Genomic DNA, 27,369 nt, shown 5'->3' with positions numbered 1-27,369 from the left:
GTCGGTTTAGTCAGTCAGTAAGTAAGTAAGCTGAGAACATGACTGAGGTGGCAGTGTGCTGGGCTGCACAACTTATTAAGGGATTAAAGCTATAGCCCACAGTGGGTGTACGTGCGTGTTAGCAGTGCAGGGTATGTATGAGGTTTATAATGCGCACATGTGGTTTATGTGTGTGTGTGTGTGTGTGTGTGTGTGTTTGAGAGAAAGTGACAGATTTTAGATTAAGAACTTGTGTGACAAAATTTGCTCCATATTGAGATAAGACACACTCACAAACACAACAGAGGGTTGTCTATTGTTTCTGCCTGAGCCAATTGCAGGCTGAATATTTTCAAAGCTAATCGACCAATCAGCGCGCAGCTCCAGACACCTTTCACCTCCCACTGGCCTATAAAGGCAGGAGCTCCGGCTGCTGGACGCGCCGCTGGCAGGAGAAACGTCTTTCCTCACCGCCCGCTGCTCTCCAACTCTGTCTTTATTTTTACATTTTTGTAGTGTTCTGACTGGATATTCATTTCTTTTTCTATCACGAACATGGCGGACAGTAAAGTAGAAAGCAGCGGGGAACTGAGCGCCAAGGTAAGGACGAGAGAAGAAGAGATAAGGACACAATGCTTTCCCGAACTCCTGCCTCCATTTATAACTGTATTAGTAATTTTCCTATTTTAAGCACAGTGTCGACATAAAAGAAAACCCTCAGGTTATGATATACTATCTAAAATCTAAAAGCTCTGCGCTGCTATAGTCCATTGAGGTGAAGGTGAAGAAGAAATAAGCCTGTGGATGCACACGAGGGGAGGACAGCGGGTCTCCGTCACCTCTCAAACCAGGCTCCATAGTTGCTCCATCCAGGTCCGGACTGCGCTCCGTGCCGATCCGTCGCCAGTGGAGTAAATACATCCTGTGATGAAGCTGTCAGACCCGCACAAGTAATGCAGCGATTTCACGCGAGTGAAGACTTTCATGGTGCAGCCACGCTGCCGCCCACTCAGTGTTTGGATGCAAACTGTGCAGGTTTGTAAGAAGGGAACAGCCTGAGCAGCTGCGGTCAGCCCGGCCTGAGACGTGAGGTGCTGGTGTTTCAGCGCTGCCGGGACCTGCGAGGTGGATGATATCCCCGCCACGCAGCTTAGTCCCTGCAGGCTCTAACTCTAATCAGTGACGCGGCTGCGCAATAATCTGAGTTTATTCATCCCCACCTCCGCCAGCAGCGCGCACGGCTCCGTGTTTATCAGTGTTTCTGTCGTCACCGTGGAGGTGCTGCGTGTCCCCGCTCACCACAGCCTCTCCGTGGCTCGTGCTGTGCGGGCCCGGCTGTGTGAGCGGTGCTGCCGGGGCGGCTGCTGCTGGAGCCCGCCCCCTGGTCGCTCTCCGAGCCGCCGTCACTCAGCGGAGAAGAGCCCGTCCGCTTTAAACGGGGGGCGGCGGGGGGCGGCGGGAGGGAGCCCACTTCCACTCGTGTCTGTGTCCACCACACTGCGCGAGGGGCAGGCGCGTGCAGCGCTCGGTGCGACTGCAGGAGGGCGCGAGGGGAACAGACTGCTCTGCAGAGAGAGAGAGAGAGAGAGAGAGAGAGAGGAGAGAGAGAGAGAGAGAGAGAGAGAGAGAGAGAGAGAGAGAGAGAGAGAGAGAGAGAGAGAGAGAGAGAGAGAGAGAGAGAGAGAGAGGAGAGAGAGAGGAGAGAGAGGAGAGAGAGAGAGAGAGGAGAGAGAGAGGAGAGAGAGAGAGAGGAGAGAGAGAGAGAGAGGAGAGAGAGAGAGGAGAGAGAGGAGAGAGAGAGAGAGGAGAGAGAGAGAGAGAGAGAGGCTGGCTGAGGCCTGCTCTCCATGGAACAGGAAGCAGACCTGTGGGCTGATGTGCTCCCGTCTCTGACGGAGCAGGGCGGCAGCGGCAGCGGCAGCGGCGGCGGCGGCAGCGGCAGCGGCGGCAGCGGCGGCAGCAGCCTGTCAGGACACATGTCTGAATCTAGCGTCATGTGGCCACACTAATGTGAAGAGCACACAGTGTTGTTCAGGTGAGGACCAGCACTGCTAACCTCAGCAGCAGTTGGAGGAACTTTGTCAGAAGAAAAATATGTATTTGCTTTGGCAGCTGATGAGCTGACAGAGAATAATCCGCCTCTGTGCTGCTGGGAGTTGTAGTCTCTGCTCTGCTGCGTTTCTCCACCAGGCTCCGTCCTGACTGAGCGGCAGCAGTGACAGACGGTGTCAGGTTTCCAGTAGGAGGAGGGAGGGACTTAGAAAGAACTGGCCAATAGGAGGTCTGAGCTGTAAACTACCACCTGACTGTAAAAGGCAACTTGCAGCCCAGCTGCAGGCTGCAGGCTGTGAGGAGGATGGAGGGAAAGCACCTCTGAGAGTTTCCCTCCTTTTTCAGCAGGACACAGTCAGAGAGCCTGAACTCTGGGGACTGCAGCTCAGACCAAACCAATACTTTCTCACCAACTTCCTGTTTTCCAACTGGAACTTGAACTAACTGCTCAAGTATCATCTGTTTGGTTTAGAACTGGGGATGTGTCAAAATGAAACTGTCTAGATCTTAAGTTCCCAATAATTATCATAGAAAACTTTGCAATTACTAACATGATGTCTTTCATTTCACTGCAAAGTACAACCACACACAAATGCTACAAGTCAAACAGGTTAAGGTAAATTAATGTTCATAGAAACAAACATGACACTGTAAGTAACTAATAAATCATCTGCATTTCACTACAATAAAAAACACAATCACAATAAAATATTTGGGACACTGTATTGGGTACAATATGTTGAGACTAGTCTATTTTATGAATATGGTGTATTCTCTGCTCTACACAGAAGATGAGTCGAGTGCAGCCACAGTTTCTAGACTGTTTGACTACACAGTGAAGAACAAATACACAAAGACAGGACAAAGTTTAGAGAAACACAGAGGCGGGTAAACAGTTTGCATAGTATTCAATGCAGAGAGCTGCACACTGACTGACCTTTTACACACATCAGTTACATTAATCTGAAAACATGGAGGTTGTAATGCATCATCAGATTTGGTCATTAGGTCACTTCTTTGGTCCTTGTGTTATTTACACAACACTACATTCATGAAGTGGGACAAGTGTGTGTAAGAATATGTTTGCTTTCAGGAGCTGAAGGAGAAGAAACAGGCCGAAGAGACTGAGAACGGGGAGGATGCTGCTGCCAACGGCAAAACTGTAAGACAGCCCCTCATGTTTCTCTGCTCGCACAACACCGTGGTCATTGTCTCTCAGCTGGTGATGACTATAACTCTGTCTCACCCTGTCAGGACGAGGAGAATGGCGAGCAGGAGAATGAGGTAGAGGAGGACGAAGAGGATGTGGGAGAAGAGGAGGAGGAGGAGGATGCAGAGGGTAGGTGTCTTCATCCCATGCTGAACAAAAGGGGAGGAGGAAACGACAGAGACAGTAAAGGGTGTGAGACCCAGCCACTGCACAACTGACAATTCTTCAGTGAGACTCACACTCCAGAGAAAATATTTCTATATATATTAGTGACTTGGCACCAGGAAGAGTGTGTCATCAACAACAGCAGTTCAAACAATACACAGCACAGCAGCTCTTAGTCAAGACTTCACAGTCACATGGTCACAGGATCTGGTTGGTATTGGCTGGAGCTGCAGTCCAGACGGCTGGTCCAGCCCTCACTCTGAAGAAGAGAATAATTAGCATTAACATGGCCGTGCATGTTAAACAGTACAGGATTTTAATCCCAATGCATTCACACTGATTCATGTCTGCTCCATATTAGTGCCACTGGTGATGCAGGAAATGATGGAGATGATTCAGAATGAAAATACACCAACCAGAGCTCAGATTCTTATCTCAGAATCCATACACACACAAAGACCGATTCTTTATCCAGTTCAGACTGTGCTGTGTAGTGTGAACATGTAAACACTGAACCTGAACTACACATCCAATGGATCAGATAAACCAGCTGATTTCACTGATGTTCATCAACGGAGGGGTTGGCCTGCCACCTGGTGGTCACACTGTGGAACTGTACAGTGTCTTTGAGACCACACTAACATCAGTGCACAGACTGTAACTGGAGTTCAACCAATAACCCAGGAAGGTCATTTACATGTAATGAAATCCAATATCTGTCAGGAGGTTCAATATTCTGAGCGTAAAGTTAAACTAAAACATGGAGGACAAAGTGTCGTCAATGCTTTAAAAACAATAGAAACTATGAGAATATTTTCGTTTTTAGTGAGTGAACTAAATTTGGTAAGATAATATTAAACATTTATCTAACACAGAGATATATTATATATATATTATATATAGTACATAATGAAGTGGCACAGGTGAAGTGTTGTTGTGTTTGGCATTGTGTCTGGAGTCCAGTTGTACAAAAGTGTTACAGACTTGAATTAATGACGTTCTCTGAGCCTGCAGTGTTTATATTCTGCAGTCCTCACATCTGTTTGCATGGAGGGAAACTCTCCAGCAGCAGGTGTCTTATAGTGACCTCCACAATATCTCCTCAATATGTTCAAATGAAGGCTTCCTCCATCATAAAGTCAGTCACCCTCATTATTATATCAGTGTTAATTGACACTTGTCATTTTAATTCAAAGGTTACTGCTGGAGCTGAATATTTCTACTGCAGCCTGATAAAGCTAATGTTAAAATCCCACATAGAGAACCCAGTCATCAACCTGTTGGAGCAGTGGGTCCCAACATTTTCTAACTCATGATGCACTTGAAAATCTTCTGCCTTCTGTTTTTATTTTTAGCCACCTACAGTAACTGTCACTGAGTCACTTCCCTTCATATGCAGATGTTAGTTTCACTGTCATTACACTGCTGTTACATGAGGCCCAATGGTACTGTCCTGCATTTACATGTAAAGTGTGATTTACATATTATTTAACATGTGTGTTATTTTAGATCTCTCTCTCTCTCTCTCTCTCTCTCACACACACACACACACACACACACACACACACACACACACACACACACACACACAAGCCCAGATTATTTACCTCTACATCAGTACAATCAGAGGAGTACCTGAGTACCTGAGCTCACTCTGGTCACCTCATCAAACGGTTAATGAAGTTAATGAATCATACTCGTTACAGTCATGTTCAAGTAGCTCACACTGAGACCAGAAACAGAAATGGAGTCAGGTGTAGCCCTATAATAACGTGTTATAACCACACAGTAACACAGTGAGGGCGGCGCTGTTATCTAGGTGATGTAACACTCTCCGACCTGCAGCCTGGGTTTAACCAGCGTCACTGTGATTCTCTGTGTGTGTTCAGGTGATGAGGAGGATGACGAAGAAGATGACCTCGATGGGCAAACGGGGAAGAGAGCAGCTGAGGATGATGATGACGATGACGAGGTGAGGAAGAGTTGCTGTACATACAGCACATGCCTTCAGTTGTACACGTACACACATTAAAGCTCCACAGCAACACGCTGGAGGTGACTGGAATTTAACCTGAGCTGCTTAAACAACAGCAGCATGGTCTACAGGACCTCCACTGAAAACAGTGTGTGCTGCAGGTGAGGCAGTGTGACAGGGGCCATGTGAAGGGGCCACTCTGAAGGCAGCATTAGAGTCTGAATTTGATTCGAGCGACCATGGGTAGCAGCAGAGTGACACATGGCCCTTCAGGCTGATCAAAGACAACTCATGGCCCACTTGAACAATAACCAAATAAAGCCTTCTCAGAGCACTTTATGTGTGAATGGTAAAGATCAAACACTCAGGACTGAGCTCAAAGCAGGGGAAGCTCAATTTTCTCACTTTGCTTTAAAACATTTAAAAACATTATCTATATTTTTAGTTTTTGTAATTACATCTTTTCATCAAAATTATACTGTTGCAAATAATTTGCTGGCCCACTTGCAGTACCCTCATGGTCCACCAGTGGGCCCCAGCCACAGGTTGGGAACCACTGGTCTATATTGAGCCCTGACCCCCAACCAGTGGCACAAAAAGTGTTGCATGGTGGTCCATGGCATATACACTACCCAGTGCATCAGAATGAGATGAAGAAACTACAGGGATGTGACTCTGCAGCGTCTGAAGTCAGACTGAACCACTCAGTGTCTGTTAGATGAGTAAATGAGGGAGAGAGTTCACACGCAGGTTGGGACAGTGAGCTGCTCAAACTAAACTCCATTCAGCTCCACTGCTCTGACGTGGAGGCAGAAATCACTTAATTCAACAGAAATTCAGGAAACTGATAACCTTCATGGAAACACTTGACTGTACAATGAGCTATTGTTGCTATAACTGAACTGTTCAGATATGACTGTATCATTTAAACTAATTTCACATCATCATCATCATCACACCATCATGATCACCATCATGCACAGCCAATCAGAAGAGAGACTCAGAGTCTCTCTTCTGATTGGCTGACTGTTTTCTGAGTGATCCAATAAAAATATAGCAGATTTCAGGTAAACATCCAAAAATCCAAATCCTGCAGGGATGGATGGTGGGTCCAGGTGGGCGGGGCTTGGGGTGTGGCTGAGAGCAGTCTTTGTTGTTACATCACAAAGTTCCAGAAGTCCTGATGGCTGGTTTTAAGGCTCAGTTTCTAAATACAGGCTGTGTAATCAAAAACACATGGACATCTACCTTTAGACTGGATGGAGCTTTGAATGTTCCTCTGCCATTTGCACAATAAGAAAATATCACAATGAACAAAAACAGTCAAACTAAAGAAGTTAATCTTCATGTTAGTGATCCTGGATCTGTAGTTTGTTAAGGTCTATGTGTGACCAAGCACAGTATGGACTCTGACCAGGAAGATGATGGTGTGGTTACTTGTGTGACATTGACCTGATGCTCCTCTTGTTTCCAGGATGAAGTTGAAACTAAGAAACAGAAGACAGATCAGTAGAGTCTGCAGCGCTTGCTCTGTCTGGAGGACGACACCATCGAGAGACAGCCGGTTTTCCAGCGAACCTTCAACACCTCAGTCCTCTCTTCTTAACAAGAATACTTTTAAAAACAGAATTAGTTTGTATTTTTATTTACATTTTATATTTTTGTAAATACTGTAAGGAGGTTGGCCATTTTGCAACAATGATCTTTCTGGGTAATAAGTGGTGCTTTGAGGACTTTTAGATCCAGATCCGTCCACATCCTGTGTGAGCCAACCAGAGGCATCCGTCCCTTTACACAACCAACACACACACACACACACACACACACACACAGGCTTACTGTTACTACATTAGGTTTATGCTTAGGGTTCCTATAAGGTGTGCGTTGACTCGTAGTGGCATGGGAGAGTTACGGTGACTCAGAACTTCTCAGAACGCTGACTGTGTATTATTGGTAGTTTGTGCGTCTGTCACTCTCTGTCTGTCTATCATGGCCAGATGTTGATGTTCTTCTGTCTGTGCTATTGTGTTGATCAATAAACAGTCATTTGATTTTGTTGGTGTCTTACTGTGTTAGTTTACATCCGTCAGAGGCCGCACACACCTGCAGTAACAACAAAGGGCAGAGTCAGTGACCTTTTCAACGGGAAGTAGTGCTCAGATGCAACTTCCACCCAGTTTCTAAATAAAAGCCCTAACCACAACAGATGTCTCTGAAGAGCCAGGAAATCTAAATGAGGCCCCTTGGTGTTGTGGTGATGGATTAAAGTTGATATCCAGATTTTTTTTTTGTTTGTTTTTATAATTTTTTAGAAATTGTGGCTGAGGCCTGTTAAAGTACAAACTGGCATATTAACTCTCTTCATATTCTTATTTTGAAGATATTCAGCTTGTCAGGTTACACCTGTCTTGGTTGACAGTTTGAATAAAGATTGTTCAGTCAGTGCACTGGAGGCCCAGTGTGTCACACATCTCTGTATGTGGAGTGAGGTGAGTGACGAGCAGGAGGAGCAGGACTCAGTGGATGTCAGGGTTATACTGTGTCGAGTCAAAAACCCCATCACAGGGAGACGAGCTGTCAGATGATCCAGACTGATTCTGGAGGTCTGAACTTTCTGCTCAGAGCTGCACGTGACAGCAGTTTGTGTTTCTGCCTGAAGAACAGATGAATACACAGAAGATGTCATCTGAAACGATGATGACCAGTGTGAAAACAGGCTGCTGGGAAATCAGGCCTCAGCTTTAACTGTGTGTGTGTGTGTGTGTGTTGGTGTCCTCTGTGTTCTTATGGAATAGGCTGGAAAAGATATTAACAGGAAGTAGAAGAAAAACTGAATAAAATTAATCTTAATTACTATTGAAGGTTGATCACGTTTCATAATCTACCACATCTTCTTGGTGATTCATTCCACAAAGATGAAGTTACCTGTTTCTGTTACAAACAATGATTTTGTTGAACCTTTTGAAACAAACTATAGAGGAGCTAAACATCTGAATTTGTCCTGTGATGGATGAGATCATCTACAGTATGGGTGATTATTTGTTAACTCAGGACAGTTGATATCGTTGTTTCTCTGGCTTAACTGAACCTAACATTCCTGATAACCTGAACTACCAAGCTGGTTATCAACTGCTTCACTTAACCCTGGGTTTACCTGTCCAGGTATGAGCCCGTTGATGTGAAAGAGTTTTTAATTTTAGGCAACATCATCAGAACCATGAATAAAGTATTAATACAATATGAGAAGAAACGCTGATGCTCGCTGGTGAATTTGGTAACAGCAACTTCCTACAGTGATAACAACAAGGTGACATTAATCATTTTTTGTCACAACTAAAATAAAAAGGAAACAGCTGAAATAATTCCCAATGATTAAAGTCAAGCTAGGATAAAGTGTAATTGAGTGCAGGAATTATCATGAAGTTTCTTGCAGAGTATTTTTTCTCTTTTGTCTGATGAACAAACTGTTATTAGAAGATAAAAAAAAGAGTTTTAGTGACATGAGACCGTTTCTGCCACCAAAGGAGAGAAGAGAGGTAGGTGATGTGTGTGATGAGGTCAGTGAGACTGAAACGTTTCTAATGATGAAATATTGATCAGTGTATGGATCATTGACCTGAGGTTTAGTTTTTATTTCCTGTTCTGCTCACAGAGTCTCCTCGTGTTGTTCTGAGCTGTGGTGATGAAGAAGAGCTACTCTCTTCATCACTGTCTGGATCCTGTGTATGAAAGAATCTGTGTTCAGTTCAGATGAAGCTCTAATAGTTCTGATGGAGTTATTTAGTGATAAACTCACCTCTGATGGTTAGAAGCTCTGTTATAAAACCAGAGTGGACACAGCGAAAGACTCCAACAGTAAAATAATTCCACTGATCTATATAAATATCTATTGATCATGGTTATTTATCTAACTCTTTTGTACCTGTCAGGATCCAATAGAAATGATGACTCAGTTCTTCCAGGTATCTGATTGGTCAGTAGTTTGGCAGTTGACAGGTTATGATCTGGTCCTGACCTGGAGCAGGACTGTGAACCGTTCACTGACTGTTCAATACCTGACAAAACTGTTCCAGCTGTTTGTTTTAATGAGCCTGTGTTCTGGAAATCACTGACTGAGGTGGTGAAACGTTCGTCTGTTGCTGCTTCACTATTAGAAAATTCACACCATTCCTTATAATCCTTAGCAACTTTATTAAGATCGATTAGCTTTTTCTGATTTTGTTTTTTTTTTTCTGCAGACTGATTCACAGATTTGGGTAAAATTTCAGGTTGTTGGTTTAAGTATTTAAATGTCACAAATTATTTGCGTTGTTGGCGGTGGTGGAGTTGTCTCAGCTGATGTCAGAGGTCATGTAGGGATGCGGCTGCGTAGGTACTCCAACACAGCATCTGTTCCTTTGGCCACGATGGCTGCTCTGGGCGTGCGGAATGGATTCCCCTCCAGACTGAGACACCTGAAGGACGACAAAGGAGTGTGTGTTACCATCCAGATTTTACAGTGATTATATTTTTAAAATCCAATTCTCTCCATTTTTTTAAAAACTCTAAATAAACACAAGTGAATTTTATTTTCAATCAAAACCTAAAATATTGAGCCCTGACCACAATCAAGTACAAGACAGACTGTTCTCCGAGTAGAGACCTACTGCACCTAAAACTCTACTAAACGACTGCTCTCTACTTGTTCATGAGTTTCTGACAGAGGACTTAAACTGTCTAAGAACAAGAACAAGATGCAGTTCGAGAAAAGTAGCAAACAAACACTACAGTCAGTTAAATGTCACAGCAGTGGACATCACACAGGTAAAACACTAAGCAGCACAGTGTCCCTCAGGCTCGGGTTCAGGCTCGGACTCAGATTGACACGTTCCTACCTGAGGCTGGAACACAGGCCCAGCTCAGGGGGGATGTTAAGCAGGTCATTGTTTGACAGGTCCAGTGTAGATAGATGCATCAACTTCATCAGACGACTGGGGTCCACCTCGCCCACCTGGTTGTTACCAAGCAACACTATCTCCAAAGAAGAGATCTGATAGAGGACTTCAGGGAAGGACTTGAACCTGTGATCAGCACAAACACAGTCCAGCTGAGCTGATAGATGCATTATGGGTGTTTTCTATTCAGTTAACTCTGTGTCCTGCGGCTTGAGACCATCGATCCACAGAGGAGGAGGAGCTCAGAGTGAGGAACCACAGATGTGTCACGAGTTTTATACAGGACTATTTATTGATTGATCAGGTGATTAAAGAACTGCCAGGCTGCTGTGGAAAAAACAGCATTACTTTAAAATAAATACTATACTTTAGGGAAAGTATCCATGGAAACACGTTTAAGTCTCTTTGGATAAAAGTGTTTGTCACATGAGTAAATGTGAATGTAAACAAGGATATCAGTGCTAACTATTGCTTTATAATGATTCCTATTTATTCACAAATTGTAAATGATTAGATGTGTAATCAATATTAAACGTTAATAAATCAAAAAAACACTGTTCTATTCTTCTTCTTTGAGTTTATATTGGGTCATTTGGGGAAACTGAGGAATTGTTCAGTTTTTTCAACAAATGAATATCAATTATCTATTGGTGTTTTTCTATCAGTCTCACTCTGAGACAGATGCAGCAGTCATCAGGTGTTTGTTTATGGGACAGGTGTTTTGTCCTATGTGCCATGAGGAACTGTTGTCTCATAAGATGATGCTGGATGTTTCATCTGGTGAATACGAGCTCAACGTCAGTGTCTCATCTCGTCTTATGTCCCCTCAGAGGAGAGGAAGAGACAAAGACTGAAGATCGAGGAGTTAAAGCCACAGGTCACACTGAGGCTCCTCCCACAGATTCACATGATCTACCTGTGGCACCTGTGGAATGAAACTATGTCACATTCATCTCAATGAGGTTATATTTCATAATTCAGTTCTGAACCCTTTACCTCAGCATGGTTAACATCACAGGGCTTTGTTTATCAATTCAACATATTCCGAGCAGTTGATTTATTCTACTGATGTTCAGGTATAGTATCGATGAACAAGTGTTATTCCTCCTTCAGGTATCAGTATTTTTACCAATGAGAAACTCAGTAAATACAGATACTAATCATCAGTGAGTCTGATGACACATAAAGAAACTGGAGACACTGCTGCTCTGTGTGAAACCCTTCAGTCTGTAAGATGAAATGACACCATGAATATGAACGGATGAGGAGGATTTAATTTGAAGGTGAACTGATCCTGAGACAGTGAGTTACCTGTTGTAACTGAGGATAATGGAGCGTAGTTTAGTTAAGTTCTTCATGTCAGGTGGTAAATCACACAGCTGGTTATTCCTGAAAGAAAAGACAGTAGATGAGAGCAACACGCAGCTCTCACTGATTCTATAATTAAATCCTCTCAGAAATGGAAACACTGCTGGACTCATCTGTTAAAGGAATCACTATTTGGCATTAAAACATAAACTCACTGAGCACTTTATCAGGATTTATTAGCCTCAGTTTGATGATGATTTGATTGTGACTGTGCTCCTAAGGTTCTTTATTGTGAATATTTAACATTTACATTTAAACATTTTCACTCTGTGAAAATTCAGTTGGTCTGTTGGACAACACAAGACATTTGAAGCTGGAGCTGGGATTTTTTTATGGGATTTATCAATCAAATAACTGAGAAATTGTTAGTTACAGCCTTACATTTGATTATTGTGTGAGCAGAATGTTATACAGTGTCACAAACAGTACATTAAAATGTAAATAGACTGTAAACCTGTGCGTGTACCTGAGGTCGATGTGTATCAGCTGCAGTAATTTACAGATGTCAGGAGAACAGCAGGTCAGTTTGTTGAAACCCAGGTTGATGTCTGACAGTGAGGAGCTAAACTCTACCAGTCTGCACACACAATAGACACACACAGACACACACAGGTTTTAATTGCTGGACCTGTCTATTAAAGTCAGTGACATTCAGACAGTAGACTACAGCTGCCATAGAGTCTATGAGGACAATCTGTACTATAATCTGAATGTATCCACTCATCACATTTCTTCATAAAAAATCACAATCTCTCACGTAAAACAAAATATGACATGTTCCTATAAAATATGATGCTGAGTCGACAGTGACACGGTGATGACATCAGCACCACCCACACTGAGTGTAGGTGTGTGTGATTGTGTGTGTACCTGGCAGGTATGGAGGTCAGCTGGTTCTTGCAGAAGTTAACAGTTGTAACACTTTGATCTACTGCAGCATCAAACAGCTCATCTGGAATAACATCTGCCTGCTTCTCACTGAAGACACACACACACACACACACACACACACACACACACACACACACACACACACACACACACACACACACACACACACACACACACACACACACACACACAGAGAGAGAGACAGACAGACAGACAGACACACAGTAGAGTGTAACTGATGATAATTAGTCTCTTAAACCAGCAACATTTTCATATAAACACTGAATCAAATGTGATTCGCTTCAGAAGAACATTTACAGGTCATTTACATTTATAGTGTAAAGTCAGATGTCCATGTGTTTTTGATTATAAAGCAGGTCTAGGGACAAAGCCCCGCCCACCTGGACCTACCATCCAATCTTGCAGGATTTGATTTCTCAAATCAAAAGTGTTTACCTCAAATCTGCTATATTTCTATTCAGTCACTCACAAAACCTGTTGTTACTAGAGCTTCAGAGAGAAGCCTGAGAGAGGAGATGTAAAACTACACTGAGATGGTTTTTGGTTCTTAAAACCACAAATATATCTTCTGATGGAGATCAACACTTCAAATGAAACACAGGAGAAGTTAAAATATGGACTTTTATAACATCTTTTTTCATTTTATAACACCTTTCTCATTTTAGTGAGTCATGATAAAACTGTACTCACACAGTGACATCAGTAACAAGAGGTTTGATGGGACAGGGAACACAAGCAGTCTATGCATCTTATCTAAACAACTGGAGGTGAGAGCACCTAAATGTCACTAATCACTAACAGTGATTACGTCCTCACTGTGTGCACACTGATGTCTGATAACACCTCACTGTTTAATATTTCTTCTATTTTCCACAAAAACGCATAACCAGGTGGATCAGGTTCAGGTGTTGTTGGAGAAAAAGACACAGTTTCTAAATGACTTCCAACACCACACAGCACAAAACCAGGATCCTGAGCAGGACAAACAGTGTAGGAGATGGATGGATGGATGATGTTTACTGTTAGCCAGGAGCCCCTTTCTCCAAATGTGCAACATGTAAGCTGTGATTTGTAACATGATCACTTTGACAAATATCACTGATCTTCTGTCCGAGTTCACATGACCAGCGTATGTCACTGTGTTCATGTCATATCGACTGCAAACAACTTTAACACAAGATGATTCCTCAGCTGTTTCTACCTCTGAAAGGCCATCTTTTCTCAGTGTGTGTGTTTGACACAAATGTCTATCACTGACCTGTACGCCAATAACTTGAGAGTTTTAATGGTATGTACGTTGACGCTTGCCTGGCTGGGTAATGTCATGGCTGTGTTTCCTTCATCTGGTCTTTCAGGCTCCTCTGCAAACACACACACACACACACACACACAGACACACACACAGACATATACACACAACTTTAGCTCTGCTGAGTGTAAACTTGAAACATGGAAACTGAAGTAAACATGGTGCCTTCAGGGTTTCACTCAAAATGTTGTTACCAATCAAACATAATCTCTTTATCCTGCGTTGCTCTGTTTTCTATCTCAAATCCCTGTTATTCAACTGTAATATGAGATTAACTGAGGAATGTAATGAACTGTGAAGATGTATGTTCAGGTGGATTTGGTGACACGCTGTAATGACGAGTGGTCACACAGTGTGGGTCACCACATGACCTGCAGTGACCCCCGAGACAAATCACCAATGACCTGCAGGTACACAGCAGCATGGAGCACGTCACACGCTTTACCTGTGTGAGGACAGAGGTCAGCAAGTGGCGTCTCACTGACACGAGAAAATGATGAAAAACTCTCAGCACTGTTAGTGAATGAATTCACAGTGAACTGAGTCACACTCCTACACACAGTGTGTGTATGATCCTAACTCAAGGTCCACTCACTGGCTTTTTCAGACATTTAAACCACATCTCAGTTACATAAGATGTCTCTTGAGGTTGATGACCTTTAACCTCTTCCAGGTGGATGCTGTGAGCAGTTTCACCCAACAGCTGATGTTTCCGCTCTTCATTCTCTCATGTAATGATGGATGTGTTGACAGATGTTGACACTGTTTCTAAGACGTCTCGTGTCAGTGAAGGCTGCTCTCCTCCTTCTGTTTGGAGCTGGCTGCCACGTGAAGGGAACATAAATACAGATGTAGACTTGGGCCATATGCAAAATTTAATATCTTGATTCTTGTTACAGTTCAGCCCAAATACTGTGATGTACAATTTAAATTATTTTTCCCCATATTATGAAAAATATCACATATGGCAGGAAATATCACAATATTCTGTATTATTGAAAATTGGCCCAGGCCTTAATCCTTATTTGACATAACACAGGAGTCATTTCAGGTGTTGATGACATTCAGAAAAATTAATTCATAATTTTACAGCTGTTTCTTTTATACTGACTGTGTTTGGGAAAAATCTCGTTGGACTTGTGGACCTGCAATTCTGACCAGTTGATCAAAGTGACTTCACGTCACAGAGCTGTACCTGACGGCTCGGGTTTTCACCAGGGGGGCCTGTCTGTACCAACTGATCTCTCAGGCCTCGTTCACACTACTACATTTGAGTCTTCTTCTCTATTTCCTCCGCTGTTCACTCTCCTCCAGAGTCTTCAGTCCCTAAAACAGAGATGTTCAGAAAACCTGCTGGACCATGTTTTAGTCTAAAACTCCAGGGTGGGGTTCTAGTCTGGACGAACACAAACAGAGACCTTTGGAAACGATGACGTAGACACCCACGGTGGCTCCTGATTGGCTCTTATCAGCCTGGGCTACCAGTGGTGAAATAACATGGATAATGAATTCAAGTGATACTGACCTTGTTGTCTTTGCAACAGCTGTTGTTCAGTTAAACTCTGTATTTTAACTCTACAACTGTCTTTTCTGTTCCTCCTTCAGAGGATTTACTGAAACTAATCAACTGCAGAGTAGACAATCTGCTTCCTGTTTACACTGGCTCGCACATGCCCAGTGAATGGTCATGTCAGGTGTGTTAGTCTGGACGCAGATCATTTCTGATGTAGAGCTAAAAAGGGCATCTGGATGGAGACCATCTTCATTTTAAAACTCTGCTTTAAAGTGAAAATGTAGTCATGTGGATGTTGCCTTAAGGTGCTGCATGGTTTGTAGTAAGTGATGATGCCGTCTTATAGACTCCCACTGGTACGAGTCAGAAGTCTGACCAGGACACACATCCACTGCGACGCACACACACGTCCCTTGAGCTCACTGATGAAGACCATGAGATGTGGTTAAAAAGCGCCCCGTGTGGGTGGATATGGAACTTGCATCTTCCAAGTTCTCTCTTCATTTCCTGGTTTGCTACCAGCTCCCTCTAACTGCCTCCAACTTTACCTCCAATCCAGTGGTAACTAACTCTGTTAGAATCTGGATTCAAATTAGGAAGAACCTAGGCCTTCATAGGTGCTCAGACCTCTCCCCTATTGTTAACAATCACCTATTTCCGCACTCTTGCACTGATTTGACCTTTCGGACGTGGTTCAACAAAGGGATAACCAAATTTAAGGATCTTTACAACCAAGGGACCTTAATGTCCTTTTCAGAGCTCTCAAAAAAATTTGACTTGCCTAATTCCCATCTATTTCTTTTTTTTTCAGATAAGGCATTTTGTTCAGAATCAGAACCCCAAATTCCCCAGTCGTCCCCCAGAAACACTGATCGATTCACTACTGGCTCTTGATCCCAAACAAAAGCGGCTCATTTCTAGCATTTACAGCCTTATCAACTCTTCTCTTGATAGCCCAGCATCGGGCCCCAAGGATTCTTGGGAGCAAGAGCTTGGAGTCACACTACCTGATGATTACTGGGAACAAGTATTACGGTTGGCTCATTCCTCTCCAATTTGTGCAAGGCACGGCCTCCTACAATGTAAAGTAGTGCACAAAGTTCACTACACTAATTTGAGGCTATCTCGAATTTATCCCAATGTAACAGACTCCTGTAACAGGTGCAAACAATCCCCAGCTGACCATTTCCATATGTTCTGGTCCTGTCCCAGGCTTGCCACATTCTGGTCTGAAATCTTTAAAACTCTTAGCACAGCATATACCACTACTATCTCTCCTGAACCTCTCTTGGCTTTGTTCGTGGGCACACCTACAGCCTTTTACATCTAGAGTTATACAGACTGTCCTTGCCTTTACGATAAAACCGATAAAAAAGATGCGGAAAAATGGAAGGATGGAAGTATTCCCTGTTATATTGCTCTGTTGTACCTCGTGAAATTACTTCCAATAAAAAAAGTTAATAAAAAAAAAAAAACTATGAAAAAGCTGGTCAGTGGATCTTGGGCTGACACTATTTTGTTAATCACACTAAGCACAGACTCAGAGAATCAAGATGGTGCCTGTGTGTGTTGTTGTTATGTCACCAGTGATGTTGTAACTGAAACTCTGGCTCTGGCCAGGAGACGAGAAATCTGTCTCATTTGTGTTGTTGTGATCTGTAACTAGAATCAGAAAAACTTTATTGCGCAGCACAAAGTGATGGAAATTTGTTTTGAAAGCATCTGACTCAGTCACTGAGTCAGTGTTGAACAGGATTAAACATGAACTGTTTTGTTCTGTGATCAAAACAGTTTCCAGTCAGAATAAAAAGTGAATTTTACCTTTAATTCTTCCTCTTAAATATTTCAGAAGCTCATTGGTTCCTTTCTGTGAAGAGAACACAGGAGTGTGAGCAGTTAGACAATTAATAATATGAATATTAAAGGAGATATAAACATTAACATGGAAACATGTCACTGAAATGTCATGACTACAGATCCATCATTAAACCATCAGCTGCCACCTGCAGTGTCCTGTTATCATTTCTGGTTTCCATCCACTAAAGGTACAGTGTATAATGTGCAACAGCACTGATGTGTTGTATGGCAACTAAAGCTCCACTACACTGTCACGCAGTCATTTTTTCATTTAGAAGAAAGGAGAAAACTAATCTTTTCTAGAAGGCCACGGACACTGACAAATGTGTTGAATCCTCTTTACATGGAGGTGATTGTGACACAGTCGACCGTATGTCATCCTCACCTCTCCTGTCACTGAGGAGGAATACATAAACCAAACTGACACTCTGCTACTGTCTTTTACCACAAACATTTTCCCAGTTATTCTTATATTCACACGATCTGGTATTCATTCTAGTATTCATAATTCATTTACATCTATTTGTCAATAATAGTTTTCTGTCTATTTAAGTGTGTATGCTCTGTGTATGTGTCCTCGGTTCGTCACCTACAGTGAGGAGGTCTCTCCTGATTCCTCGCAGAGGGTTTCCCTCCAACAGTAACACCTTCAGACTGGGCAGCAGGCTGAGAGATGCTGGAAGACTGACAGAGAAAAAGTCTGAGCTCAGACAGTGGCTCTGAGTGGGGAAGGCCAAAACATCAGGGTTTCAATGTTATATTTAATCTCTTTCTTTTAATAATTATTCTTTTCTAATTCTAATTCTAATTTTAGCCTCATTTTCTATCAAGTTTGCTTCAGAAATGAAGCTGAGTTAACCAATCAGACTTTTCTTTCTGTTGTCTCTATGCAGAGAAAAGGTTTTCTGGCTCACTCAGTGGTCAGGACTTCAAAACCCCCCAAGTCCCCTGAGCCACATGTGTTTGTTTAGAAACATATTTAGATTTATATAGTGGGTGGAACCAAAAATCATTTACTAACCCTTCCTGAAGGCTTGGGGGGGAGTGGTCAGTGTTGAGTTGAAGGCCCAGCTCTAATACAGTTTGCCACCGATTTAAACCTGTGCATGCACGTGTACCATCACACTAAAATATTTTAGGATTATCACTTAAAGGTGATACTTAAAGTATATAAGATGGAGTGAATGGACAGATCCACAACACAGCAAATTACAACCAAGACTCATCATTATTTCTTTTATCCGTGACCACAATCCATAGTGTCCCATCCAGTCTAAAGGTAGATGTCCATGTGTTTCTGATTATAAAGCAGGTCTAGGTTCCATATTAATACTGTGAAAATATCAAAGCCTCAGTCCACAGAGAAGCATAGGCACGTTCCTGTATTCAGAAACGGAGGATTTGGTTTCTCTGAGTGTTTACCTCAAATCTGCTATATTATTATTGGATCATTCAGAAAACTGTCAGCCAATTGGCTGGTCAGGTCAGGTCAGGGCAACAGGTCAGTGAGCCTGATTGGCTCACTGAACTGCTGTTACTAGAGCTCCAGAGAGAAGCCTGAGAGGGGAGATCTAAAACTACACTGAGATGGTTTTTAGTTCTTAAAACCACAAATATATCTTCTGATGGATATCAACACTTCAGATAAAACACAGGAGAAGAGTCAAATACGGACCTTTAAGATCCAGAAAAGTAATATTTGAAATTAATTCAAATATCACAGGAGGATATATCCACAGAAATTTTCCACTGGTGAAAGCTCTGGTACTAGAACTCTTGTACAAAGACAACTGGTTGTGTTTGTCAGTCGCTGGATGTTTCAATCAAGAGCTGAGTTTGTCTCATGGGCACAAACAGTTAACTGCTATAGGTAGTGATGGTTGTGATGTCGGTGACTTACGTGGTGATGTCATTGTTGGTGAGGTCGAGCCGTGTGAGCGTGCTCAGTAAGGTCATCTGGTCAGGGAGGGATTTGATCTTGTTGTCTCGGAGTTCAAGGAGAGAGATGGCTGCCAGGCAGGAGAGCTGCTCCGTCTCCAACTGCTCAATCTGGTTGTTCCCAACATACAAGTCCTATATATACACACACACACACACACGCACACGCACACGCACGCACGCACGCACGCACGCACGCACGCACGCGCGGCAACTTTGTTTATTGGACATATGATGCTGCTGCCAGCTCTGTCTTCTTAAACTGTAATTGTACCACTGTACCTGTTTATTAATAACACACACTCAGTGAGCATTTTATTATGAACACACCAACACTCAGTATTTCTTCATGTCCTGGACCCACAGATGTTGAAACTTTCCTCTGAGACTCTGCTCCATGTTGACATGACTGCATCACATTCATGCTGCAGGTCTCCTGTTCTGCCACATCACAAAGAGGTTCTACTGGATCCAGGTCTGGAGACTGAACTGAACTTACTGTTTCATGTTGATGAAACCAGTTTGAGACGACTTTAGACATGGAGCATTATCCTGTGGCCATCCTGTGAACTGTGGCCATAAAGGGATGAACATTGTCAGCAATGATAGCTGACAATGTAGCTCATCCACCTCCAGGTTCACTGTGATGCTCTCCTGCTCAGCTCAGTTGTAAAGAGTGGTTATCTGAGTGACTGCAGCCTTTCTGTCAGCTCCAGTCTGTCCATTCACCTCTGACCTCTGACCTCTCTCATCAACACAGAACTGCTGCTCACTGGATATATTTTGTTGTTGGCTCCACTCTGAGTAAAAACTCTAGAGACTGTTGTGAGTGAAAATCCAGGAGCTCAGCAGCTTCAGAAGCACTCAGACTGACACCAACAATCAGGACACGGTCAAAGTCACTGAATCACATTTTTCCTCATTCTAATGTTTGATGTGAACATGAACTGAAGCTCCTGACCTGGATCTGCAGGATTTTATGTACTGCACTGCTGCAATGTGATTGGCTGATTTGATAACAATAATAAGCAGGTATACAAGTGTTCCTGCTTTAGTGAGTGTATATGACTCAGAGAGAGGACTGTCAGAAACAACTCTGGTCAAGAGTTTCATGCCATCAGCATCATTCACACCACGAATAAGTTTTACACTTGGCGAAACCTTAATGTTGCTATGGTTACCTTGAGTGCAGGTGCAGGGAGCTGTGGGAAGAGGCGGAGTTTGTTGTGTCTGAGGTACAGCTGCTCCAGAGCGAGCATCTCTGATAGGCTGGCAGGGATGTCAGCCAGCTGGTTTCTGCTGCAATCCAAGATCTTAACATCTGTCGAATCAAGTCAGAGCTCAGTCAGTCAAGACCACACTCATGCACGCACACACACACACAACTCTTCACATGCACGAGTGAGTCAGCGCCTCAGTGTGCTTCAACTAAAGTGTGTGTCGTTCCATCAAATATTTTTTGATGAAGTTGTGTTGTTTACAGAGGTGTGAAATTCTTTTTTTATTCTTCACACAACTTCTTTCACTTTCCTTGTTGAGAGCAGGACAGAGGGGAGAGATCAGGGAGGCTTTGAGGTGCAGCCAGGAGGACGGCCTGACAGCAGGTTTTCACCAGGTTTTTTACATCTGCTGCACTCCATCTGGACAATTGTTACATACTTTTAACATTGGTGTTCAGCCACCAGAAGCTGTTTTACAAATGTGTTTATTAGTCCGTATTGTTGACAATGCTGTTTGTACACTTAGTATTTTGTTTATGTGCCATCAAAGCTGTTGATTAAAGGCAGCATAAGTGACTTGTGCTGTGCTGTGCGCCAAATTGAGATGAGGTGGAAACCAGCACAAACTGGGACACAATGGCACTGTACTGGTTGGATTTTGGGGAGCAGCAACTCATAGCAGACAGAAAACTTGTGATCAGATGACAATTCAGACCAGATAAATTGTTTGATGCATACTTTAAATCCTGGGCTGCTTTCAGAGCCCTGTGTGACAAACTGCAGTGCTTTCATGTATCTGAGAGGAGCCAGTCCACTGGCACAGCATCAGTGCTGGTGCAGAGAGCTCAACCAAAACAAAGCATGGCCAGTCTGCAAAACAGCTGAATCTGGCTCAACGTTTGCCCAACGAAGAGCACATTCCTGGTGGACTACTCTGTGACATGAACATTTCACAGCAATCACTTCACTCCACAATAAAAAGCTAATCAGATGTCAGAGGTTAATCAGATTAGCAACTGATTAGTCTTTAATCACATTGATCTGTGACCTCAACTGGACTTCCTGGATTGTGTCTCCCCATGCACCATCCCAACACAAAGAGAACAAGACTAGATCAGAACCAGTATCTGTCTGGAGCGTGTATGGTCAATGGTCAATATGTGAAACAGAGGACGTAGTTAAAACTGATGTTGAACCACTGTAAACAACTGACATCATGGCGTTGCATTAGCGTTCGGTCTAGTATCACCTGGTTTTAGCTCTTCATCTGTTTGCTGATGATAAAGCTGGTCTCACTGACTCTGTTTTTCTGTTTCTGTTGTCAGACAACGGATCAGGTTTGGAATAGTGACACAGCTCAATAAGACAACAGGTTAACTTCAAAGTAATTTCCAAAATGTCACTAGGTTGTCACCAGGTGCTTTCTTGAAAAAGAAAAGTTGGAAACACTGCAGAGCTGTAAACAGAAACAGTTTGTTCCAACTCTATTTGAAAGAGCACCAGCCAATAGGAAAACTAACTCAGTCATGTGGCATTCAGCTGACCAATGATGAAACTATGATCACTCAACTCTAGCAGTCAGTCATTCAGTCAGTCAGTCAGTGACAGTTTGTTGCCGTCCAGTCAAAAGGAGCAGATCATAGTAAAGTATGACAACATAGAGAAACAGGAGAAATTAGCTTAGAATTTGCTTAATATCAGCTTGTTTCAAATAAGACTAGTCTACTGTTGGTAAATACATTCATCATTATATAGTTAATCAGCTGTTAAAAGCAGCCATGTAAAGAAGCAGACATGCAGTGAGCTGGTCTTACTCTTGAGCTGGGCCAGACAGTCAGGCAGACAGCTGAGCTTGTTGTCACTCAGGTTCAGTTTCTGTAGACAGGTGAGACCTCCCAGGCCGGGCGGCAGGCTCTTCAGATGGTTGTTGGACAGGTCCTTTAACCAATCCCACCACACAGGACACACAGGTCAGCCAATCACACAACATGGCAGAAAGAGGCTGATGGGATACACTACACACAGTGTGTGTTAGTTACCAGCTCAGTCAGGTTTCTCAGCTGCCCCAGTTCCTCTGGCAGAATCTCCAGCAGGTTCTGCTGGACTGTGAGGCTACGGAGGTTGTTCAGAGTACACACCTCCACTGGCAGTGATGTCAGCTTGTTATGACTGGTCACACAGGAGAACAATCACAAATTAGATTTCAGTTTATCTTAAATCATAAATACATTTTCCATTCGTTTTTCCCTTCGTTGGTCCCACTGAGAGCTCAGTGCTGCTGTCAGAGATTTGAGTTGGAAATCTAGATTATTTATCTCAGAAAGACAAAGTGGGTGCTGGCTCCCTGTGGTGACAAGTGGCCAAGATTTGTTCTTTTTTTTTTTATTCTTAAACTTTGTTAACATGCGACATGTAACAGTTGGGAAAAGGATCCATACTTGGTCATGGTCACTGACACAATCAGCTAAGCTACAGTATGTGCGTGTATGTGTGATGAGTGTGTGTGTATGTGTGATGAGTGTGTGTGTGTGTGTGTGTGTGTGTGTGTGTGTGTGTGTGTGTGTGTGTGTCCAAGCTTGATAACATAATTCAGACTGAGGGTAAAACCACCTATGAAGACATCACTGGTCTTTGTTTGCATCATAGTTCATAAAGGTAACAGGAATCAGACTTGTTTGATCTGGGCCTTTTATAGATCAGAGAACAGAGAACGTTCAAGTCCTCCTTTAACTCACACATCTGAGATGTCACACCTGAGAACACCTGAGAAACGTCAATGTTGTATAATATTTAGTTTCAACTTTTTGGTAGCATATCTACTCAAGACTCAACTTGATTGTCAAACCATCCATGTGTTCAGTAGCGATAAAATTTCTCTAAAACAGGGGAGCAGGATGACGCAGTATAACTTTGGTCTTCTTGTCACTGGGCAGAACTTTTATCAATTAAGTGATTTCATTTTGTACATATATATATATATATATATATATAGCTCATTATATATATATATATATATATATATATATATATAGACACTACCGGTCAAAAGTTTTAGCACACCCTAATTTTTCCAGTTATTTATTGCAATTCAAGTGGTGCAAGTCCAATGAATAGCTTGAAATGGTACAAAGGTAAGTACTGAACAGCCAGAGATTAAAAAAAAAAAGGTTTGGTTACCCAAAACTGAAAAATAATGTACATTTCAGAATTAAACAAAAAGGCATTTTTCAGGGAACACAAAGTGGGTTAACAATTTAAAGCTGTTCTGCAGCAATGAAAGTTGAATCAGCCTTGAAAGCTGGTGCTACTAATTCCTACAGGTGTTCCAACTTTTCCAACCCCCTCTGTCTGCATAAAAGCAGTGTTGGAACACACTGTGGTACCAGACCCTCATGAGCATCAGGTGAACAGTATTGTACTGCAGAAAGTAGTGTGTTGCTACAAAAATGGCGAGAAAAAGGCAATTAACAATGGAAGAGAGACAGACCATCATAACACTTAAAAATGTAGGTCTTTCCTACAGGGAAATTGCAAAGAAAGTCAAGATGTCAGTGAGTACAGTTTTTTTCACCATCAAAAGGCACTCAGAAACTGGGGGAAACTCTGACAGGAAGCGGTCTGGCAGACCCAAAGCCACAACTGAATCAGAGAAAAAGTTTCTGAGAGTTAACAGCTTGCGTGATAGGCGGCTCACAGGACAACAGCTTCAAGCACAGCTTAATAGTGGTCGTAGTAAGCAAGTCTCAGTTTCAACTGTGAAGAGAAGACTTCGAGCTGCAGGTTTGACAGGACGAGTTGCAGCAAGAAAGCCATTGCTAAGATGTCAGAATAAGACAATGAGGCTCTCCTGGGCCGCCGCCATTGGACTACTGAAGACTGGAAGAAGGTATTATGGACTGATTAATCAAAATTTCAAATCTTCGGTTCATCACGCAGGATCTTTGTACGCCGTCAAGTAGGCGAGAGGATGGTTCCACAGTGTGTGACATCAACTGTCAAACATGGAGGAGGAAATGTGATGGTCTGGGGCTGTTTTGCTGGATCCAGGGTCGGTGACTTGTACAGAGTGAGCGACACCCTGAACCAATACGGCTACCACAGCATTCTGCAGCGCCATGCAATACCCTCTGGTATGCGCCTTGTTGGTCAGAGGTTCATCCTACAGCAAGATAATGACCCAAAACACAAGTCCAAGCTATGCCAAAACTACCTCAGGAAAAAAGAACAAGATGGTAAGCTTGAAAACATGGAGTGGCCACCACAGTCTCCAGACTTAAACCCCATCGAGCTGGTTTGGGATGAACTGGACAGAAGAGTGAAAGCCAAGCAACCTACACGTGCCACACATTTATGGGAACTTCTGCAACAGACTTGGGAAGAACTTTCTGAAGAATATTTGATTTCTATTGTAGAAAGAATGCCACGAGTGTGTTCAGCTGTTATATCTGCCAAAGGTGGCTACTTTGATGAGTCAAAAGTTTAGAATACATTTTGGTCTATAAATTGATTCCATGATTTCTTTTTCAACTCAAATTGCTTATTTGTTCTATGCTTTCATTTCAGAGCGCAATGACACAATAATCTGAATAATTTCCAGTAAAAAACTGGAAAAAGTGTGGTGTTCTAAAACTTTTGACCGGTAGTGTATATTATGTGTTAAGATCTGAATTGTATTCTGTGACAAAAACATCATCATCACCACCAGTGTGCTCTAATGTTCAACTCAAAGCTTGGATACATAAAATATCAGGTGTGCAGTGCATGTGTCCGTACCCGAGTCGCAGTTGTTGGAGCTCCTGCAGTTCTCCCACAGCACTGGGTAAACTGCTCAGCTGGTTGTCATGGAGCTGCCAGAGCAAATAAACATTGAGATAGAGAATTAAAAATCTTCATCTTATGGATCATTAAAACTGACGACTCAAAGTAACACTGCTTTCATCAATATCTACGAGTAATAAAAGACAGTCAAAATCAATGCTATGTGTTTACTCAGTGAGTTAGTGAATCAGTAGATAGTAAGTTGTACAAAATTAGACAGTCAGTGAGTTTTTACAACAGTTCTGGGTCAGCTTATCCCAGTTTAATGTTATTTTGGATCCACCAATCAAAATTTGTTTCATCAGTGCTCTCTGCAGACACATTATAACATTTAGTTTGAAACCATTATAACTATAACCTATAACAGATGTCTGCTGCTGTTTTGGCTCCTGTAGCACGTAAAGATAAAGCAGATGAAGCATTTTGAATTTTTCTACTTAAGTCAAAGTTGTTTGGCACAAAACACATCTCGGAATATGAGATTATGAGTCACACTGACTGAGTTGGTGTTACTCACATCCAGCGTAGTGAGTCCAGACAGTAGTCTAATGTCATCAGACAGTTGTGTAAGCAGATTGGATGAGAGCAGCAGTTTGGTGAGGTCAGTCTGTTCCCACCATCGATCTGATGCTCCAAAGGACACGTTCTGCTGGGCCTCCTCCGGTGTGTCAACGTTCAGACGATACACGTTCTGAGGGACTGTTGTTAATACACACACACACACACATACACACACACACTTCAATGGTTAAAGGGTCATATGTTGATAGATTGTCATGATGATTATAATATAAAATGCAGTTATTTATTCTACCACATATATCTGTAGTGTCTAACATGAGCTTAAATAAAGTCCCAGGGGAACATTTATCTAGTGAGCTGTCAGTTTATGTAAATCATCTATAACATCATTTATGATTTTTATTGGTTGAAAGAAAACTGTCCCTCAGAGCAGCTGCAGCTGTTCATCTACACACATGACAGCATGTAGAGTCCATATGACCTCCATATGATTTCTGTTTGATACGTGTCCATTAATAAAGCTTTAAAATATATACTATATCATTTTAAATAAATAAAACACAGTTTTTAAAACTTTAAACTGTTCCATAGCAAGAAGAAAAAATCCACTGCAGTATTATTCATCCGACTCGCAGACAGTGGCCTCCAGTGCTGAATGAATGTGTTTTTTTTCTCTTTTTACTTTACCCTAAGCTTTAACCTCCACATTTTGAAGAATATTTAAACACAGAACGATGTCGGTGGTGCTGTAGCAGTGAAACTAGCTAATGAGTGGACGTTACCTTCTGTCAGCCCCCGGCCGGACAGGTTCAGCTGCCCACTTTTCCTGGCAGCCTTCAGCAGACCGTAAGGAACCGTTGGCTCGGTCTTCTCCGTCCTAAAACCCGCTAAAGAATCCGCCTTATCCGCCTTTCTGAAACGGGACATGGTCAGCGTGTTTGGTGAAATGAGTCTCGGCGACACCGACCTGTGTGTTTACCTCCACACCCAAACCGTCCACGCTCCGCCCGCCAGCAGCGACAAAAATAACGCTTCCGTCAGGAAACCTTCAGAATAAAAGCGTCGGAAATGTCAAATATTCCTTTTGGACACGGCAGTACTGTCTGTGTTTGTCACGTTTTAAGGAAAACCCTAACCCTACTCTAAACTCTGCCATCCTAAACTAAACGTTGTCATCCTCCTGTATTAATGGTCACAGAATGAAAAAAAATCCTGATTTTATTCTGAAGGTCATCATCATATTAAGTTATGCTCTATATCATAAGTTCCGCATTACATCATCAGTGGTCGTATGTAACCAGGTACGTAGGATGTAAGGTCCCTGTTGCTTGTGAGGACCACAGAGAATAAATATCAGTCTACATGTGTCTGGTCCGAGAGAGACAGAGTCTGACAGACGAGGTTTCAAGACCGAAGTGTGAGAGTCGTTCGAGTTGTGATACTGACGGAGACGAGCTGAGCTCTGCTGGCCTCTGACCCAATTTAAACCCTTATAAAAAGCAATATTAGAATATATATGATTCTGCAATGGGCCACTCTGTAATGAATGCAGGACTTGTACTTTAACTGAGTATTTTAGTTACTGGTATTTTTTTTA

The 27,369-nt window shown here is 42.6% G+C and overlaps 2 protein-coding genes across 2 annotated transcripts; one reads left to right on the top strand and one right to left on the bottom strand.

Annotated features, from left to right (window-relative positions):
- Positions 1 to 403: 403 nt before the first annotated feature.
- Positions 404 to 7,437, top strand: ptmaa (prothymosin alpha a). The gene is made up of 5 exons (XM_071486755.1): positions 404 to 579; positions 3,125 to 3,193; positions 3,286 to 3,370; positions 5,296 to 5,378; positions 6,856 to 7,437. The coding sequence occupies exons 1-5, from the start codon at positions 535 to 537 to the stop codon at positions 6,892 to 6,894; spliced, it is 321 nt and encodes a 106-aa protein (XP_071342856.1). The 5' UTR covers positions 404 to 534; the 3' UTR covers positions 6,895 to 7,437.
- A 2,115-nt stretch (positions 7,438 to 9,552) lies between these two features.
- Positions 9,553 to 26,796, bottom strand: lrrc40 (leucine rich repeat containing 40). The gene is made up of 15 exons (XM_071486754.1): positions 26,555 to 26,796; positions 25,768 to 25,949; positions 25,206 to 25,279; positions 22,472 to 22,601; positions 22,247 to 22,370; positions 20,394 to 20,533; positions 19,175 to 19,347; positions 17,868 to 17,958; positions 17,239 to 17,284; positions 13,854 to 13,956; positions 12,554 to 12,661; positions 12,150 to 12,260; positions 11,627 to 11,704; positions 10,256 to 10,441; positions 9,553 to 9,835 (listed from the first exon to the last, which is right to left on the bottom strand). Exons 1-15 carry the CDS (start codon positions 26,697 to 26,699, stop codon positions 9,730 to 9,732), a joined length of 1,797 nt encoding a protein of 598 aa, XP_071342855.1. The 5' UTR covers positions 26,700 to 26,796; the 3' UTR covers positions 9,553 to 9,729.
- Between the last annotated feature and the right edge of the window lie 573 nt (positions 26,797 to 27,369).

Source organism: Trachinotus anak, unplaced genomic scaffold (assembly GCF_046630095.1).
Source record: "Trachinotus anak isolate AG129_WGS33_773 ecotype Australia unplaced genomic scaffold, CSIRO_AGI_Tana_v1 ptg000010l, whole genome shotgun sequence".
Classification (NCBI taxonomy): domain Eukaryota; kingdom Metazoa; phylum Chordata; class Actinopteri; order Carangiformes; family Carangidae; genus Trachinotus; species Trachinotus anak.
The sequence above is the reverse complement of the archived record's forward strand: the minus strand, read 5'-3'. Positions and strand labels throughout refer to the sequence as shown.